Source organism: Littorina saxatilis, linkage group LG4, assembly GCF_037325665.1.
Source record: "Littorina saxatilis isolate snail1 linkage group LG4, US_GU_Lsax_2.0, whole genome shotgun sequence".
NCBI classification, from domain to species: domain Eukaryota; kingdom Metazoa; phylum Mollusca; class Gastropoda; order Littorinimorpha; family Littorinidae; genus Littorina; species Littorina saxatilis.
The window spans coordinates 60764108-60782081 of NC_090248.1; the positions used below are offsets into that span (position 1 = coordinate 60764108).

The 17974-nt window shown below is 44.7% G+C and overlaps 1 protein-coding gene across 1 annotated transcript in view; it reads left to right on the forward strand.

Annotated features, from left to right (window-relative positions):
• LOC138965672 (neuroglian-like) overlaps positions 1-14268 on the forward strand; it is a 72241-nt gene extending 57973 nt beyond the window's left edge. Inside the window, exons 3-10 of the mRNA XM_070337847.1 lie at positions 1566-1939; positions 4618-4849; positions 6673-6803; positions 8930-9137; positions 9577-9699; positions 10730-10912; positions 11304-11421; positions 14103-14268. Coding sequence (XP_070193948.1) covers positions 1566-1939; positions 4618-4849; positions 6673-6803; positions 8930-9137; positions 9577-9699; positions 10730-10912; positions 11304-11421; positions 14103-14268 — 1535 coding nt within the window. The remainder of the gene's footprint in view (positions 1-1565; positions 1940-4617; positions 4850-6672; positions 6804-8929; positions 9138-9576; positions 9700-10729; positions 10913-11303; positions 11422-14102) is intronic.
• The last annotated feature ends 3706 nt before the right edge of the window (positions 14269-17974 follow it).

Below are 17974 nucleotides of genomic sequence, written 5' to 3' on the forward strand. Positions count from 1 at the left end.
TTGGGTTTGTTTGTTTTTTAAATTCTGAATTTTGGAACGTTAGCCGTCTATCTGTGTTTCAATTTCCACAAATCTCAATTTCAAACAATCCAACATTGCGGCTGGCTCCCACCCATCTCGTAACTTGTTCGTGCCCCTCGGCCCTGGACAGCTCAAGTGAAGCAAGCACCGACAGTGGGTTGCACGAGGACAATCACCGCTAAAAAAAAGCTTAGCACTGTGTCCATCGTGTCCTTCCAGGGCCAACGGGCCCGACAGAGAACGTGGAATTGGTGGTCTGTCTTTAGATCAGCACAGCTCTGTTTCGTGGCGGGCAGAGATAACGGAGCGGAAATACACGGGACAAAACACTGTGTCACGGAACGGATTTAATTTGTAAGTCTGTTTCTTCTGTTCCCATGACCGCCAAGACCACCACAGAACGTAGAGGTAGTGGCCTGCATGGGGCGGTTAGAACAGCTTTGCTTGGAGAAAGCCTACCGCTAGTGTGTAACCAGTGTATATTCTGTTTTCAGGCCCTCCAGGCCCGCCAAAGAACGTAGAAGTGGTGGCATGTATCGGGGGGTCTGAAGTCCCCCAGGACCACCAAAGAACGTAGAGGTAGTGGCATGTATCGGGGGGTCTGACGTCCCCCAGGAGCACCAAAGAACGTAGAGGTAGTGGCCTGTACGGGGGGTCTTACGTTCCCCAGGAGCACCAAAGAACGTAGAGGTAGTGGCCTGTACGGGGGGTCTGACGTCCCCCAGGAGCACCAAAGAACGTAGAGGTAGTGGCCTGTATGGGGGTCTGAAGTCCCCCAGGAGCACCAAAGAACGTAGAGGTAGTGGCCGGCATTCGGGGGGTCTGACGTCCCCCAGGAGCACCAAAGAACGTAGAGGTAGTGGCCTGCATCGGGGGATCTGAAGTCTCCCAGGAGCACCAAAGAACGTAGAGGTAGTGGCCGGCATTCGGGGGGTCTGAAGTCCCCCAGGAGCACCAAAGAACGTAGAGGTAGTGGCCTGTATGGGGGTCTGAAGTCCCCCAGGAGCACCAAAGAACGTAGAGGTAGTGGCCTGCATCGGAAGGTCAGCACAGCTCTGCGTGGAGAAAGCAAGGCCATCTACTTGCAGTGTGTAACCAGTGTACATTCTGTTTACATGTCCCCAAGGCCCGCCGAAGAACGTAGAAGTAGAGGCATGCATCAGGAGATCAGCACAGCTCTGCTAGGAGAAAGCCTTTCGCTAGTGTGTAACCAGTGTATATTATTGTGTTTACAGATCCCCCAGATTCACGAAAGAACGCAGATGTTCATTGCTTATATTGGAACGTCAGCAAAGCTCTACTTGGAGAAAGCCTACCGGCAGTGTGTAACAATTGTATATTTGGTTCACAGGTCCCGCAGGACCACCAGAGAACGTGGAGGTTGGGGGCTGCATCGTGAGGTCAGCACAGCTCTGCTTGGAGAAAGCTGACCGCTAATGTCTAACCAGTGTATATTATGTGGAGACATCAAGGACATCTAGCGGCAGTAAGTAACCAGTGTATCTTCTGTTGACATGTAACCAGTGTATATATTCTGTTTCCAGGTCCCCCAGGCCCGCCAGAGAACGTGGAGGTAGGGGCCTGCATCGGAAGGTCAGCCCAGCTCCAGTGGGAGGAGGGCAACGCCAACGGGGCGGAGGTGTCACGCTACATCGTGCTGTTCAACACCTCCGACACGCCTGACCGCTGGCACGACTACTTTGAGCAGTTCCCGGGGGACACTCTTCGCGCCAACATCGAGCTATCTCCCTGGGGCACCTACGCCTTCAGGGTCAAGGCCGTGACGGAGCTGGGGGTCAGCAAGCCTAGCCCAGTAACGGCAATGAGCTGCACCACGCCCCCCGAGAGGCCGGACACCAACCCCAAGAATGTCCGAACCAGGACAGACATCAAAAATATGCTGGTCATTGAGTGGAATGTGAGTTGTGATAATATGTTTGTTTGTGTGCGTGTGTGTGTGTGTGTGTGTGTGTGTGTGTGTGTGTGTGTGTGTGTGTGTGTGTGTGTGTGTGTGTGTGTGTGTGTGTGTGTGTGTGTGTGTGTGTGTTTGTTTGTTTCTCCGCCCTCTCCTTAAATTCAAAATTGAAAATCATTTTCATAGATAAACATTATTAGAGTATCTTATTTTCTGTCTCATACGCCTTTTCCTGGTTTACTTTCTTTCAGCTGACTAATCTTGGCCGGGGGATTTGTTGGTTGGTTAGTTGATTGATTGGTTGGTGTGTTGTTTTCCCCTCGCTTCCTTAAATCGTTCATTGTGTCTACATTTTTAATTATTAACCGGATTATGCACTACTTACCCTGGAGACTTTCGTGCTCCACAAACTATTTCGTCTTCTTTATTGCTGTACTGTTTACACGAGACTTAGGCTGGAATAGTGATAGTATCAGTTTTCAGGTTTATGCAAAATTTGTTTCGTAACCCTCGCTGCCTGCGAGGGTGTGTATATCACTAAGATCCACACTCATGACTCTCTTACTTGGAACCCCATGTCTGCATGTCTAATAAATAAAATAAACAGGAAAGTATCGCTGATATTTCAAACACTATACATCTTACACAAGCAATCAGTATATTTCAGTAATGATAAACCTTATGTCTGCAGTATTGATAGAGGGAAGAAAGAGGAAAGTAATGATGACATTTCAAGCACAATACAGATTACGCAAGCAATGAGCTTTATTTCAGTAATGGTAAAACTTATGTCTGCAGTATTGATAGAGGAAAGAAAGAGGAAAGTAATGCTGACATTTCAAGCACAATACAGATTACGCAAGCAATCATTATATTTCAGTAATGATAAAACTTATGTCTGCAGTATTGATAGAGGAAAGAAAGAGGAAAGTAATGCTGACATTTCAAGCACAATACAGATTACGCAAGCAATGAGCTTTATTTCAGTAATGGTATGCGCACAGACCGCAAAGAACACAGACCGTCCAACGCAGTCAGTGAGAAATAGACATTACGGGTCGCCAAAGCACTGCCTACGACAACATGTTTTCCCTCCATCATTGTTTTCGTGCCTCTCGCGAGAGTAGGTGTAATTAGCGATCAAATATTCTTTCATTAGCCTTATCTTGCCGGCGCGGACATATCGATTTGTGCGTGCAGTTGCTGCACTACTTACAGTGATGAGCTAACATGATCAGTGTAATGGAACATACGGGTCGTTCAGGTCACAACTAAAGGGTAATTACTCTCACTAATGCCGTCTTCCTCTTGATCTCGGTGACCCTGACCGCTGTGTTAGCCGAGAGAGGAATGGTCAATTGAATGATTCAAATCACAGGGTAACGATTTTAGGTGTAAGCCTATTCGTTAACGTCAATCTGACCTTTTCAGCAGATTCAAAGTAAAATACGATGCATCTGATATGTTATGGTTTACATTGGGGAATGATGTCGTAAAACCGGCCCCCACAAAAGTAATGTAGTACAGGGCCGGACCAAATGAGTTGTAAGGGGGGGGGGGGGGGGGTTCCTCCTTTTTTGGGGGGGCAAATCAGCGAGAAAAAAAAAGAAAAAAAACACACTCAAAGCAAGGTACATGCTTTTTCCAGGGGTGGGGTTCCGGAACCCCTGGAACTACCCCCCCCCCCCCCCCCCCTGGGTCCGGCCCTGTAGTACAAATAGGATGTCAAACAAACAATCACACACATGAACAAACAGGGCTGTATATATGAGGACAGGATTACAGCAGGGAAATTACCAAAGCAGCACTCAAAATTGCAAACCAAACAACGATCAACAGTTAACTAGATTAAATGTTCAGAATTTACAAAATTATGGTTCAGAATTCACAAAAGTATGGCCTTGGCAGTACACGTCATATAATTATGGAGGCCTCTCCAACGTCAGTAATGGGCAGAATACACCTGCGCAGTTTCAGCGGCACAGACGACGCACGGCCTATTATTTATGCCGCGATAGGGATTATGACGAGTACTTGGTCTGTTTTCCTTGCATGCAACGTGTAGCGGGCTGGGATAATCTGCAGTGCGTCGTCGGACCTGCTGAAGTTACACATGTATGTGAGCGGAGCCCTTAAGCACTGTGCAATGCATGGGACTGTATTCAGTGGCTGTTGTTAAAGCCTGTCCTAAAATGGGCGAAGTCGACAACGCGAAGTATACTTCGCGAAGATGGCCGCACGAAGCTTTAGCACTGAGTTTTCGGTAAAAAGACTTCGCGAAGTCGGCTTCGGGCTCAATAAGGACCGCCTTTAGGCCATGGCCTGACCTGCAATACCCACATACTCTGCTTCAGCCGATGGAGAAGCTGCACCTCACCGGTCAAGCCTTCAAGTGCCTATAAGTGAAGAGGCTTTGTCCAAAATGGTCGGTAGTAGACGGACGATTACACATCTAACATTTCCCTTGTCGAAAATGACACGGTATAATATAGTGGAATCCATCCTTTAACACACTGCGATTTAAGACCCGGGTACCCTCCTACATTCTGTTCAGAACGTGTGTAAATTAATTTACCATCGTTTTAAGACTCGTCTTCAAGACCTGATTGTCTCAGATGTGTAAATGTCCTAAAAGAGTTGTGCCGAGTAATTGATACCTCTGGATACTCATCCTGTTGCAGCCGATGGAGCGACTGCACTTCAACGGTCCGGGGTTCCAGTACCTGGTCAATTGGCGACGGAAGGGCAGTCTGGCCTGGGAGTCGGACAGCGTGGAGGACCCCCTGCAGAGCATCTTCCAGCAAGAGGTCCAGGACGTCTACGGGCTGTACGAGGTGCAGGTCAAGGCCGAGAACGACATGGGTCAAAGTCACCAGCCGGCCTTCGTCTACATCGGGCGGTCTGGTGAATCGGGTGAGTGTTCTTAACTGTCCGGAGATTAGTATTTCATTTCATTTCATTTCATTTCATATTTCATTTCCTCAATAATCCCAATGCTGGGAAATTCGGGTTGCTTCCTCCCAGTGGAAAGCTTGCAGCAACTACCCAGTCGCGCTACCCAGGTGTGTGCGTGTTTAGGTGTAATCACACCCCCCTCCCCCCCCCCCCCCTCTCGTGTGTGCGTTTGTTTGAATAAGAGGGATTGCGTGTAGTTGACAGAACCAGTCAGGCTAACTCACGGAGACATGAATCTGAAATATGTGCAAAGATAGAAATGAGATGACAGGGCACAAATGAATCGCCTTTAGCTATGGGAGGTAGGCAGCCAACTTCACACAACCCTCCTCCAACGCCCCCCTCTCACAATATTTTCACGAGCTCTAGGGGGTTGGAGACAGACAGACAGATAGACAGACAGACAGACAGACAGACAGACAGACAGACAGCGATAGAGAAAGAGAGACAGACAGACAGATAGACAGACAGACAGACAGACAGCGATACAGACAGACAGACAGACAGACAGATAGACACAGACACACAGACACACAGACACACAGACAGACAGCCAGACAGACAGACAGAGACAGACAGATAGACACACAGACACACAGACAGATAGACACACAGACAGACAGACAGACAGACAGACAGACATACAGACAGACAGACACACAGACAGACAGACACACAGACACACAGACACACAGACACACAGACAGAGACAGCCAGACAGACAGACAGACAGACAGACAGACAGACAGAGACACGCAGACAGACAGACAGACAGACAGACAGACAAACAGACAGAGACAGACAGAAAAGAGTACAAGAGCACTGGTTGTATTGAATTGAAGTTAGCAGACAAACGGTCGCAACCACCTTTTTTGTGACGGTGATTTAAATTACACTTACTCGCTTTGAAAGGTTGCTGTCACATCCCAAGCCTAAAAGCTTAGAGCGATAAAATTAATGTTTCTTTTCTTTCTTTTTGCTCTCTTCATCTTATTTTTTTGTTAACAGATCAATACGGATTCTTTGTATCATTTTACAGTTCATTAAAGTAAGACCGCCGGTATTAGAGTCGCAGGAATGGCAAGCGATTCATAACTCATGGGGGATGATGCTCTAAGCCGGGTTTCTGTCTAAAAGAAATAAATCGCGAAAGAATTGTCATTGGCATTACGGGAGGCAATAAATGGAATTGACTGAGAAACGCTTTTAGCGTTCAGACTTTTACCTAGCCTTTATTTGTCTGTTGCCATTCTGATGACGAGAGAAATTAAAGAGAATGTCTCTTAACTATTGAATTAGTATGATACGGAAAGATGTTGCTCTCTGTTTTGTTTGTTTTTCTCTGACTAGCAATTTATTTGTCCAGTTGTTCGTCTGTCTGGTCTCTTCTGGTCGGTTTGTTCGTATACAGTTGATTTTGTTTTGGGCCGTCCTTTTGTGTATCGGTCCTTCAGTTATTCTGTCTCTCAGTCCGTTTGCCTGCCAGTCTGTCTCTGTCCGTCTGTCTGTCTGTTCTGGTGTGTAGGATTTTTTTCTGTGCTTGGCGTTTACGTTACGTTTTGCATAGTGATACGAGCGACGTTTGACCCCCTGACAGGACGCTTTCTGTCGCCGCGGAACACTTTTGGGAAGAAGGTCATTTTCATCACTGCTACCACTGTCCCGTTACATTTTCTCTGCTCATGTCTGTCTATGTTTGACTCTCCTTCTCTTTCTTCCTCGCTGAAGAGGTACCAGAATGCTGTGTTTTTTCTGTTCATGTGTATCCTTGTGTTTTTCAGAGCCAGTAGTGAGCCCGAAAGATTTCCGCCTGAACCCCAGTCACCCCCCGGAGTCCCACAAGGCCTACTTCATCTGGGAGGCGGTCAACACATCCGTTAACATCACCAATGGAAAGTTCTGTGGATACAAGGTGTGATTTAGATCAGGGATTATGCTGCACCTGGAGTGAAGATCGATGTACCATGTTTGCTGACTGAACTGTGACTAATCTTTGGTTTGAACACAATTCTGTTCAAAATACATGACATGAAACAATTGACAAAAATGCAGCTAGGACACGAACTCAAGCAAATGCTTATTTGACGTGACCATAACAATACTAAGTTACACAAGTTTTCATGATGGTGGACAACACAATTATTAACCAGAAGAACAAAATGTAGGAGGGGGGTATGGGGAACTCTTGTAATGAGTGTGGCAAAGTAGTCTTAGGCCAAACAAAACTATGACATCTTAGAATAAATAATGCAGTCGAACTTGTCTATATAACGGCCACCAAGGGACTGGCCTAAAGAAATCTTTATGTCGGCATGACAAAGGAAAATTACACAGGGGGAAAACTCGCCGGGGATCCCTTTGGGTGGTTTTAATGGCCAGTTGGTCGTTATCAGGAGGTGTCCCCAGGGCAGGTTCGACTTCTTGGGCAAAGCTGGCTCCTTCAATATGCCGTCCGTCCGTGTGGACCTTCATTCTGGTTAATCACAGTAGATCTGTTAAGGCTTTCACCGAGTAAAAGAGCGTCCCTGATCTACTGCTAAAATAACATCAAAATCTACAGCCTTCCTTCTTGCTTTTCAGAGTGGGGCTTGTTTTGCCGATGGGACGGGCGCGTAGCCTAGTGGTTAGGACGTCGGCCTTTCCGTGTAGCAGGTTCGGGGTTCGAACCCCGGTCGCGCCTGGAGGAGATTTGTCTAATCTCCCATGTCAACTTCTGTAATCCATGTCAGATTTCGATGGGTTATAGAAACACGGAAATTCTCAGCCGACATCGGAGTATTACTGTCAAAATGGTGGGGGAAGCCCGACCATACACGCAAGAGCTCACTCGTTCCCACGAGTGTGCGTGTGAGTTGCAGCACAATAATGCAGACTAGAAATAAGGAATTCCTTCGAGGTAGGAAAAACACCCCCGTTGGTCAAAGGGAAATAACCATTCTCACTGCACCCATTCTCACTGCCACCAACTGAGAAGGTTATTTCCCTTTGACCATGAATATGTTTCTCTATAAGTCCTTGTAGAATCTTAATCCACCAATAACTCCCTAACCGTGTGTTTGACTGGTCCCAATTTTTGTAAGGACCGTCCCAGGAATGTATAGAACCTGTTCACCAAGTTTGGTGACAATCAGTCCGTTCATTCTTGAGATCTATATGCGAACACAAACACACAAACACACAAACACACAAACAAACAAACAAACACATCGACCGAAACCTATACACACCCCTATACCGGGGGTGTAATAAGAAGAAGTTGTGCTGAAGCAGCCATGCTGTTGGTTGTTGTTGTGCGTCAGAGTGAAAAGACGCTCCGTCTAAACCCCGTTAAAGCCCAAACAGATCTGTGGTATCTTTAAGTATGTGATAAGAACAAGATAACATTACAAATGTACTCACCAGAAAACAGCAACATGAACAAAAAGCGTTGTTTATTTATTTTATTGTACGTGGTTTTTTATCATGTTGCTGTTTTCTGGTGAGTACATTTGTATTGTTATCTGGTTCTATTTCCTCTCACCTGCAGTCCCTTGTTCCATTTGTTTTATTACACCCCCGGTATAGGGGTGTGTATAGGTTTCACTCGATGTGTTTGTGTTCGCAAGTAGATCTCAAGAATGAACGGACCGATCGTCACCAAACTTGGTGAACAGGTTCTATACATTCCTGAGACGGTCCTTACAAAATTTGGGACCAGTCAAACACACGGTTAGAGAGTTATTGGTGGATTAAAATTATACAAGGCCTGGTATAGACGGACACCCCCGTTGGTCAAAGGGAAATAACCATTCTCACTGCCACCAACTGAGAAGGTTATTTCCCTTTGACGGGGGTGTAGTTCCTATCGGAGGAATTTCTTGTTTAGTGAGAGTAGAGCTCCGTAGAATGAGATTCGTGTTAATAGACATGTTAACGGCACTACACAAACAACCCCTCTTGTGTGAATAGAAATGTTAACGGCCCCACACTAACAACCCCTCTTGTGTGAATAGAAATGTTAACGGCCCCACACTAACAACCCCTCTCTCTCTCTCGCAGCTCCGGTACTGGAAGTCGGCGGAGGGTCGCCACAAGCAGAAGGAGGTGGACTTTGTGCTGGCCCCGGGTCAGCGGCACGGGCCGGACATGCGAGTGTCCGTGCTTGACCTGCCGGCCTACACGGCGCTCAGGGCGCAGGTGGCCGTCATGAACACACACTACACGGGGCCGCCCAGTCAGACCATCGACTTCTTCACGCCAGAAGGAAGTAAGTGACCCATCAGATTGAATATGAGTTATGAACACACACGACACGGGGCCACCCAGACAGACCTTCGAATTCTTTACGCCAGAAGGAAGTAAGTGGCTCTGGGTAATAACAGGACTTTTGGCTTCAATCAAGGAAAACTGTTGATGATTCCAAAGAAGCTAACGCGTTCGGTCTTCATTTACTGTCTGTGTGTACCATAACTGGTTGACGATTTTTGATAATAATTATAATTGGGTTACCCTTACAGAAGGAATTGTGATTCAAATGTAAAGGTAAAATCGAGCAAACACTCGTTGAAAGAATCTTCCCTCCGATTGCTCATTTACTTGGCATTTTTGTGACGATTGCAAAGATGCAAAAAGATGACAAGAATAGTAAATAGCTTTTGGAAAAGACTGTGTTGAACATTTTTAAAAACTATCTTTGTTTTTTCCAGCTCCGAGTTCCGTGCGCGAAATGCACGTGGAGGCGTACGGGGTGGGTTACGTGCTGCTGAAGTGGCTGCCCCCTGACCAACCCAACGGCGTGCTGCAGGGCTATGACATCGCCTATCAACACAGTACGTTACCCTTGCCTCTAGTCTTCATTTCAATGTATGTTTCCTTTACGCGTGTGTGGCCCTTTATGCGACTTTTGACATCGTTGACAAAACCCTTTGATTGAAGGAAGGCAAAGTCAAAAATGACCAAAAATGTGAACATTATTCTGTGCTTACCGACTCCTACTTCAAGCTAAATTTCTAAACGTTCAAGGAAGTATCAGCGATAGCACAGTGTAAAACAGACGGGAGGTAATGGACAACAGTCTTGGGATGCACATAAAAATGATTTTGACCACAGTGACCGTTTTAGCAGAAACGGCCACATATCACTTATAAACAGTTGTTACACAGTAAGCTAACCTTGCCTTGAGGCTTCATATTACAATGTGTCAATACGTATATTTTCTCTTTTTGCCGATATGATACATCACTTATTGACACAGTACACAACTGATGGTTTCCGTTTACACGTCATCGCGTCAATATGTACAGTTTCAGCGAATTAGTGACGGGTTCTGTAACATCAAGGGACACAACTTGTGTGAGCCTTGCATTTAATCATGGGTTGTGTCCCTTGCATCAATTTCGCCGTCTGAGTTAAAACCCCTCCATGAACCAAAAGAGCTACCATGAAATTGCTGTTTGTTCACAACACAGTTCAGGGTCGGATCCAGGGGGGGAGGGGAGGGGGGGGAGGGGTCAAGAAGAAAAGAAAAAGAAAGAACTAATTGGAAAATAAAGACAAACTGCTGGCTCAGATTGCTCCATTTTTCATTGATTTTTATCAACATTTTATGGGGGGGGGGGGGGGGGGGGCGAGGCATGCCCTTTTTATTCTAAGTGACGTTTTTGGAAAGTAGTTGGGTAATTTGTTGGCTCTTGCTGCACCGGATCGATCAATTGTCCTTATTTTGATCCAAATTTGTCTTCTTAAATTTACTTTTTGGAAGGTGTATTAGAGGAAGTTTCTTGGCTGAGATCGCACCAGATTGCTCCATTTTCCTTGTTTTTATCTACATTTTCCGGACCCTCATTTTTCTTATTTCAGTCGCAGGCCTGAAGGTTGGCAAGTTGAAGGGGTTGTCTCCGCAGATCAACAACCCCTCCACCCTGGGTGCACGGATCTCGGGCCTCAAGTCGGACCACCAGTACCGCTTCTACGTGTGGGCCCGCACTAACGCTGGCAGAGGCAATGCTGCCTACACTGATATCAGGACACTACGAGGGAAATGTAGGTGTTCATGTGTGTGTTCTGGCTGTTTGTAAATTGCCTGTAAGTTACTGCGTAGTGTACGTTTGTATGTGTTTTTCTCCACATTTCTTTTAAAAAATCGTTGGTTATTTTGTGTATAAGTCCTTCTTTTTCTTCAAGGTCTTAGATCTTGTTTTCTAAGTCAAATTCGTAATCTGCAAACTGAACCCACAATAACAATACAATTTCTTGTTCTGAATGCAGTGAAAGTTGCTCAAAAAAATGTTTTCAGGGGAGGTAATAGGAAGGCTTGTGGCAAATGCTTTTAGAAAAGTTGCCTCCCTTGAATCGTACATTGCACTAATCCTTGCGAGCAGTGTTTCACAATATAGGTCAACATCTGAATGATAATGTTGTTATTCTGTGACAGTACCAGACCCGCCCAAGCTGCTGGTGGCCCAGCTGGTCAACTCGAGCATCAACGTGACGTGGCAGGCTGACCAGGCTCCGGACACTCACTACCTGCTGGAGTACAGACAGGACGGTCAGTTTCTCACACACACACACACAAGCACACAAGCACGCAAGCACGCACGCACGCACGTACGCAAGCACACACACACACACACACACACACACACACACACACATACACTCACACACACACGAACACACACACACACATACATACACTCACGGAAACTCATACACGCACACACACACACACACACACACACATACACACACACACACACACACACACACACACACATACGCATACACACACACACACACACACACACATACACACACACACTCACATACACGCACACACACACACACACACACACACACACACACACACACACATACACACACACACACACACACACACACACACACATACGCATACACACACACACACTCACACATGCACACACACAAACACACACACACATACATACACGCACACACACACACACACACACACGCGCGCGCCCACTGTTACATTTCATTTCATTTACTCTATTAATTATCCCAATGCTGTGAAATGTGGTCCCAGCAAGCAGCAGCAAGAGTCGCGCTACCCAGGTGTATGCGTGTTTAGGTGTAATCAACCACCTGCACTCACGGCAGAATGACCGAGGTCTTGTACGTGCCACTGTGATGACACGGGGACGGGACATGGATACCGTCTCTGAGTCTGCACATAACGTTGATCCATGTTTGTCCCGGCCTGGAGGGGAACTCTTGACCCGCGGATCACAGTACAAGTCCAGCGCTCTACCACCTGAGCTACCCGGCCCCCATGCAATTAGTCCTTAGTCTGTTGGAGTAAATTATGACCAGCTATTGTGTTTTCAGCGTAGCAATAGGGTCCGATATTTAGACGAGACAAGTATAATGCCGACGAGTCGAAGACGAGTCGCATTATACTTGTTCGAGTCTAAATATCGGACCCTATTGCTACGCTGAAAACACAATAGCGATTATATAGCTGTTATGACCTTGATTTGTTGTTCCAAACTTACAAAATGACAGTTTTTGCGTCGATGCGTTGATCTCAGGTTTTGATAGCAGACAAACTTCTTACGCGCATCATGTTCGCGCAGACATGCACACCGCAACACGCTTTCTGACTTTGGAAGAAAAACTGACTCCAAGTGCATTCGACTTCACAACACAGTTGTTGAAACAGCTTTTTAAGTTGTCAGTGTATGCTGTTGTCGATAGAAACATCGCCGTGGTACAGATGGGTAAACCGGAATCATGCGTCGGCCATTTTTCTCAAATGGCCGACTTCCGTAGCATTATGCTTTGATAATCGGAAGAGCCCATCCAATCACAGCCCCCGAATTCCCCCACGTGTTCATCAGAATAGCTATATACATTGTTACTGTTGATATGTGAATAGATGATGTTCGGAAATAACTGTCAAGTGTGTATTGGTTGGGGAACAGTTGCTATCTGTTGTTTCCATAGAAACGCTGAGGTAAGCCTACAATGTCACTTAACTCTTACCAGTTCGGGGGTTTCAGGGCATATTTTACAGTGCTGTTGGTGCCTACTTGCCGAGTGGCTATCTGGGGTCATACACACAATGAAATATAGAAAGTTATATATCAAATGAAAGGAAAATGAATAAGCTTTTCATATTTGCAAAGATATTTGTGCTTTCTTTAAAGGTACAAAAGGTTATGGGGGTGACAACATGATTTGTGTTGAAATTTGTACGCCCATTTTTTGGAACACGTGACAAACACAAAGAAGACTTTTTTTGTGTGTTCAGTTTATTTTAGATATGCTGCTAACTAGTCTGTTTTGGCATTCCTTTTACATAACATAGCAAAGTTTTATTGAGTTTTGCTGATAAACAAAAAAGTTATTGTCACCTGAATACCCCCACCCAAATTTCAAAGTTGGAGGTTTCATGACACACGCATGCCTAAGGCCCAAAAAAATAGTCTGTTTACGGTATCCCGACCGACCCTATTTTTTTGCGCGACCCTAGACTTTTGGGGGGCATTTGGGGGGGGGGGGGGAAGTCTTTGTTTTTTGGCAAAATAACTTAAAAATATGTTTTTGGGGGAAAAAAAAAAGTCCCGACCTACCGACCCTATTTTTGGGGCCTATGTTACCGTTAACAGACTATTTATTTTTGTTTGCCTAATAATGCATTCCTATAACTAACTTATAACAAAAACCCAGCTTGTTTCTGTCATAAAGTGTGTCTAACATATGAGTTTATCCACTGTCCGACCCATCCAATGTAAAATAACCAATTTTTTTTCTCGATAATTAGATAATTGATCAGTGGAAAACTTCAGGGGGGTGGGGGGGCATCGTAGGTAAGGGAGCGAACTGGTAAGAGTTAATGTAGCTTGCCTCCGTGCTTCCACGAACAAGTACAGAAAAGGACAAATAATTCCACACGTGCTCCTGTCCACGTGTTTCCGACACACCCCTCGCTAGTGATTGGCCCCTCCAATGTGTTTCCGACACACCCCTCGCTAGTGATTGGCCCCTCCAATGTGTGTCCGACACACCCCTCGCTAGTGATTGGTCCATCCTTTATTTGCCGTAGGTTTTACAAGAAAAGGTCATTCTCCCACAGCCCATACAAACACGACAGAGTTCTTTGGGGAATTCGTCCATTGTATGCGGCTTTTCCCAGAGCAACTCACACTGTTGTATTCACACATCTATATGTCTCCATGGCAACAGGTAGCAACGGGTGGCGCACGATGGACTACATCTGGAACAAGTCGTGGGTGGTGCTTGACCACTTTGACCCCGTGTCCGACTACGAGGTGAGACTGCTGGCCAGGAACCGACTTGGCGACATGTCCACCTCGTCCATCCTCAAGTTCAGTAACCAGCGGCACGGTGAGTGATCGTAGTACCTTGGGTGATCGTAGTGCCGTGAGGTATTGTAGTACCATAGATATATTGTCTATGTCGCACTACGAGGTGAGACTGCTGGCCAGGAACCGACTGGGAGACTAGACATGTCCACCTCGTCCATCTTCAAGTTCAGCAACCAGCGACATAGTGAGTGATCGTAGTGCCTTGGGTGATCGTAGTGCCGTGAGGTATGTCTATGTCGCACTACGAGGTGAGACTGCTGGCCAGGAACCGACTGGGCGACATGTCCACCTCGTCCATCTTCAAGTGCAGCAACCAGCGACACGGTCAGTATCAAGTCCGCGTTCAAGGCTTCAAAAGAATGAAACCTATTAAAGACATACGATAGCGATAGAGAATACTACATGGCTTGCTGTGTCGTACCAGATTTACACGAGTTGTTTTTTTAAATATTGAACTGCGAGCGAAAGCGAGCTGTTCACTATTTGAAAAAGCAACGAGTGTAAATCTGGTACGACACAGCAAGCCATGTAGTATTCTGTTTATCCTACATACTGTACTTACGTGTATTTTACTGAAAATGTCCTGCAGACGAGGCAGCTAAATTGAAGACGCTTGTTTTGGAACCTCGATCTCTTCTAAAGCCTCGTGCAATCTATTACGTCAAAGCAAAGAAACGTCACTCTGAAAGTGTGGCGTGACGTGTTAGTTCTAAAGATTCATCGAGGGTAATTAGCGAGCGCAATTGTTGTTTCTATAATGACGTTTGTCTCGGTGACTTTGGCATCATAAGCAGTGGAAAAACAGGTCCCTGCCAGACTTGCTTGACATGACCTCGTTTACATGATATACACACGTGTGATTTGAACGATTATTATCTCACGGGTGTCTCTCTCACGTATGTAGGATAAATACCTGTACAGCCTGGCGGTGACATTACGCTCAATGTTTCTACTGCTGATATGCTGAAATCAACGAGACGAACTTCGTTCTCGAAATTCTTCCTCGTAAGACATGCAGAAGTTGAAGAATGTTTACGTGACGCCATTATTCATGTTGTGACGTCTTTTGGAACTTTGTTTGGCTTTTGACTCAGAATATTTCACTTCATACCGATATTGCATGTCTTTAAATGATCGGAATAGACGCGAACAACGTTTAATATTGCTATTTCATATGTTACGTGGATTTCCATTGGTCAATTGGGCAAAACTGAGCTCATTGCAAAAGTGATATCGACGACATTTCCGTCGATATCAGTTTTCATATCGACGACCTCTTTATTGCTTCCCAACTTCAAAAACAAAGACACCTAAATGTAAAAACTAAACAATATATATGAAAATGTAATTATCCCAGAGTTGAGCAAGTAACTAACTACTTTTTTGAAAGAAAAGACATTTGGAAACACTGGAAAGTACAAGAAAAGAGTGAACAAAAAGAAATAATAATCAGACGGAGAATGAATGGCCTTTCCAGCACTATCAGAGGTTTTAACATAAATGGTTTCATATCACAAAGATATACACCCAAACACATTGACTTGTTGGTGGTGGTTGTTTGGGATGTTTTATAAATCAACGACAAGATGTATAGTTGCTTGGTTGTTCGATCGGCTGGCAACATTTAAGCCGTTGGCTGGTGCTGGTGCGGTCAGTGTTTCGTCCTTATCTATATTGTGTTTGTTCACTTCTTAATATATTATTTTTTTGTTGCACAGGTGGGAGTTACTACTATCGTCTGGATGGCCGTGATTCACACAACATCAGCAGTGCAGACAGCTGGAAGGTTCATTGGTGCTGGCTAGCTGCTTACGTCATTGTAGCTTTGACACTTTGTGACGTCACGCACTGACATCATTCCATCCACTTTGTTATGATTTCTTTTCTGTTTAGTTTCGGTGTTTTTTTTAAGCAGCGCGTGTTGTGACGAAGAGAAACTGTTATGCATTAAATCCACTTGGATTCTTCCAGACTCAGAATACTCCGTTTCGTTTTGAGATGCATTGAACTATCGCCCTCTGACGGGATGAATAATCGTGACGTCATTTACCGTGAGGTGACGCAGTTTGTGCTGAGTGGTGCCTGGGGAAAGCACTGTCTTGACTTTTGGACGAAGAGTCAATAAGCTCAACTTTTGAGGATGTCAACATATTTTCAGAGTAATAAGACAAATTAATGATGATTAATACAGTGTCATGCTATGTCAATTACACAGACTTTACGATGCAAATAATTATGAGGGCATAGCTGCTATGGTATTTTTTCCTTCAGACACAGAAGCTATTTTAACAAAATGGCCTCATGTAGGATGCCAACTACTTTCCGTCCTGTCTAAGGGCGATGCGTGTGAACAAGCATCCACTTCAATTCATCTTCACCACACTCGCTCACCTCCAGTGGGACTTCGTGCGATGCATACTGATTTCCAACACAATTTCATCAAGCTTCGAACAGACACTCAAGCCATCCACTTATTGTATCGGAGCACGTGACCGGCTTGACCAATGCACGCTTTATAATGCCAAGCACGTGACCAGATTGCGCATGCGTCAACAAAGATACTCGAGTTTCTACTTCAACAAGACGGCGAGTGACGCAACTTGTCGATTTGCATAATGAAGATGAATGTGTTATGTTAAAATTTGAATTTTTGTCAACTTGTTTTCTTCTAACGACGAAATGCGTTAGGCCATCTCACACATACTACAGTGGTTTTGATTTAATGAAATTATTGTCCTTCAATGACACGTTATTTCATCTTCTCTTGAATTAAAAAGAATCAAATAAACAGGGATAATTTGAAGCAATTTAAAAAAAAACCACACGATAAAAAGAAGAGTTTTTCAAAGAATGTTGCGTTCTTTTCAAGCGTGGCAAATGTTCAACCTTATTAACTGAAACTTTGTTAAGTTTCTTTTTGTTTTATTTTAGCACAGGATGTTTGTTCTTTCTCACTGTGACTTTTTATTTGTTAGGGATTACCGTATCTAGATACGCGCGTTGATAATAAAACAGTGTCAAAAGTTAACGCTGGGCAAACTACTTTCCAGAAAATGCTGATTTTGATTACGTCATGTGACAGTACCGTGTCACGTGTCTAGTCATGTGATATACTCTAACAAGGACTGCTGCCGTGTTCTCATGTTTGTTTGTGGTTTAAGCGTTTTACATGTTTTGTTCGAACATAAGTCGACTGAATGTACAGACTTCCATGCACAGGTTTTGATTGTGAAGAAACATGTTTGTTTTGTTATTTATGCTGTGTCAGTTCCTATGGAATTGGTCAAATGTCGATAATTAGCTCCTGTTTTTGCCGGTTCTGTTGCAGATAGTGTTGTTCTTCTCAAAGGAAATCGTAGCATTAAAATATATTCAAACAATACTAAAAAGTAAGAAGAAATTGTGCGGACAATATTAGCCAAAGTCTCGGCAGAAGATAGTTTTATCGCGACCAAACTCTAGACTTTATCGTCAAGGGAGAGTTGTTGAATAAAAAAAAACCTTAACAGCTCTTGACCAATGCATCAGAATGGCGCTGCTTTTCAAATTTACCATTCAGTCACAAAGCGAGTCGACGTTACAGGAAAAAAAGATCTTTATATTTCAAAACAAATGTGCTGTTATCATGAATCAATTCTTTGCTCGCATACTACTATTGCTTTTTTCACTCTTAACAATTAGGTCCGTGTTATCTTGCCGATTGTTACATGATGTAATGCAATACTCTAGCATC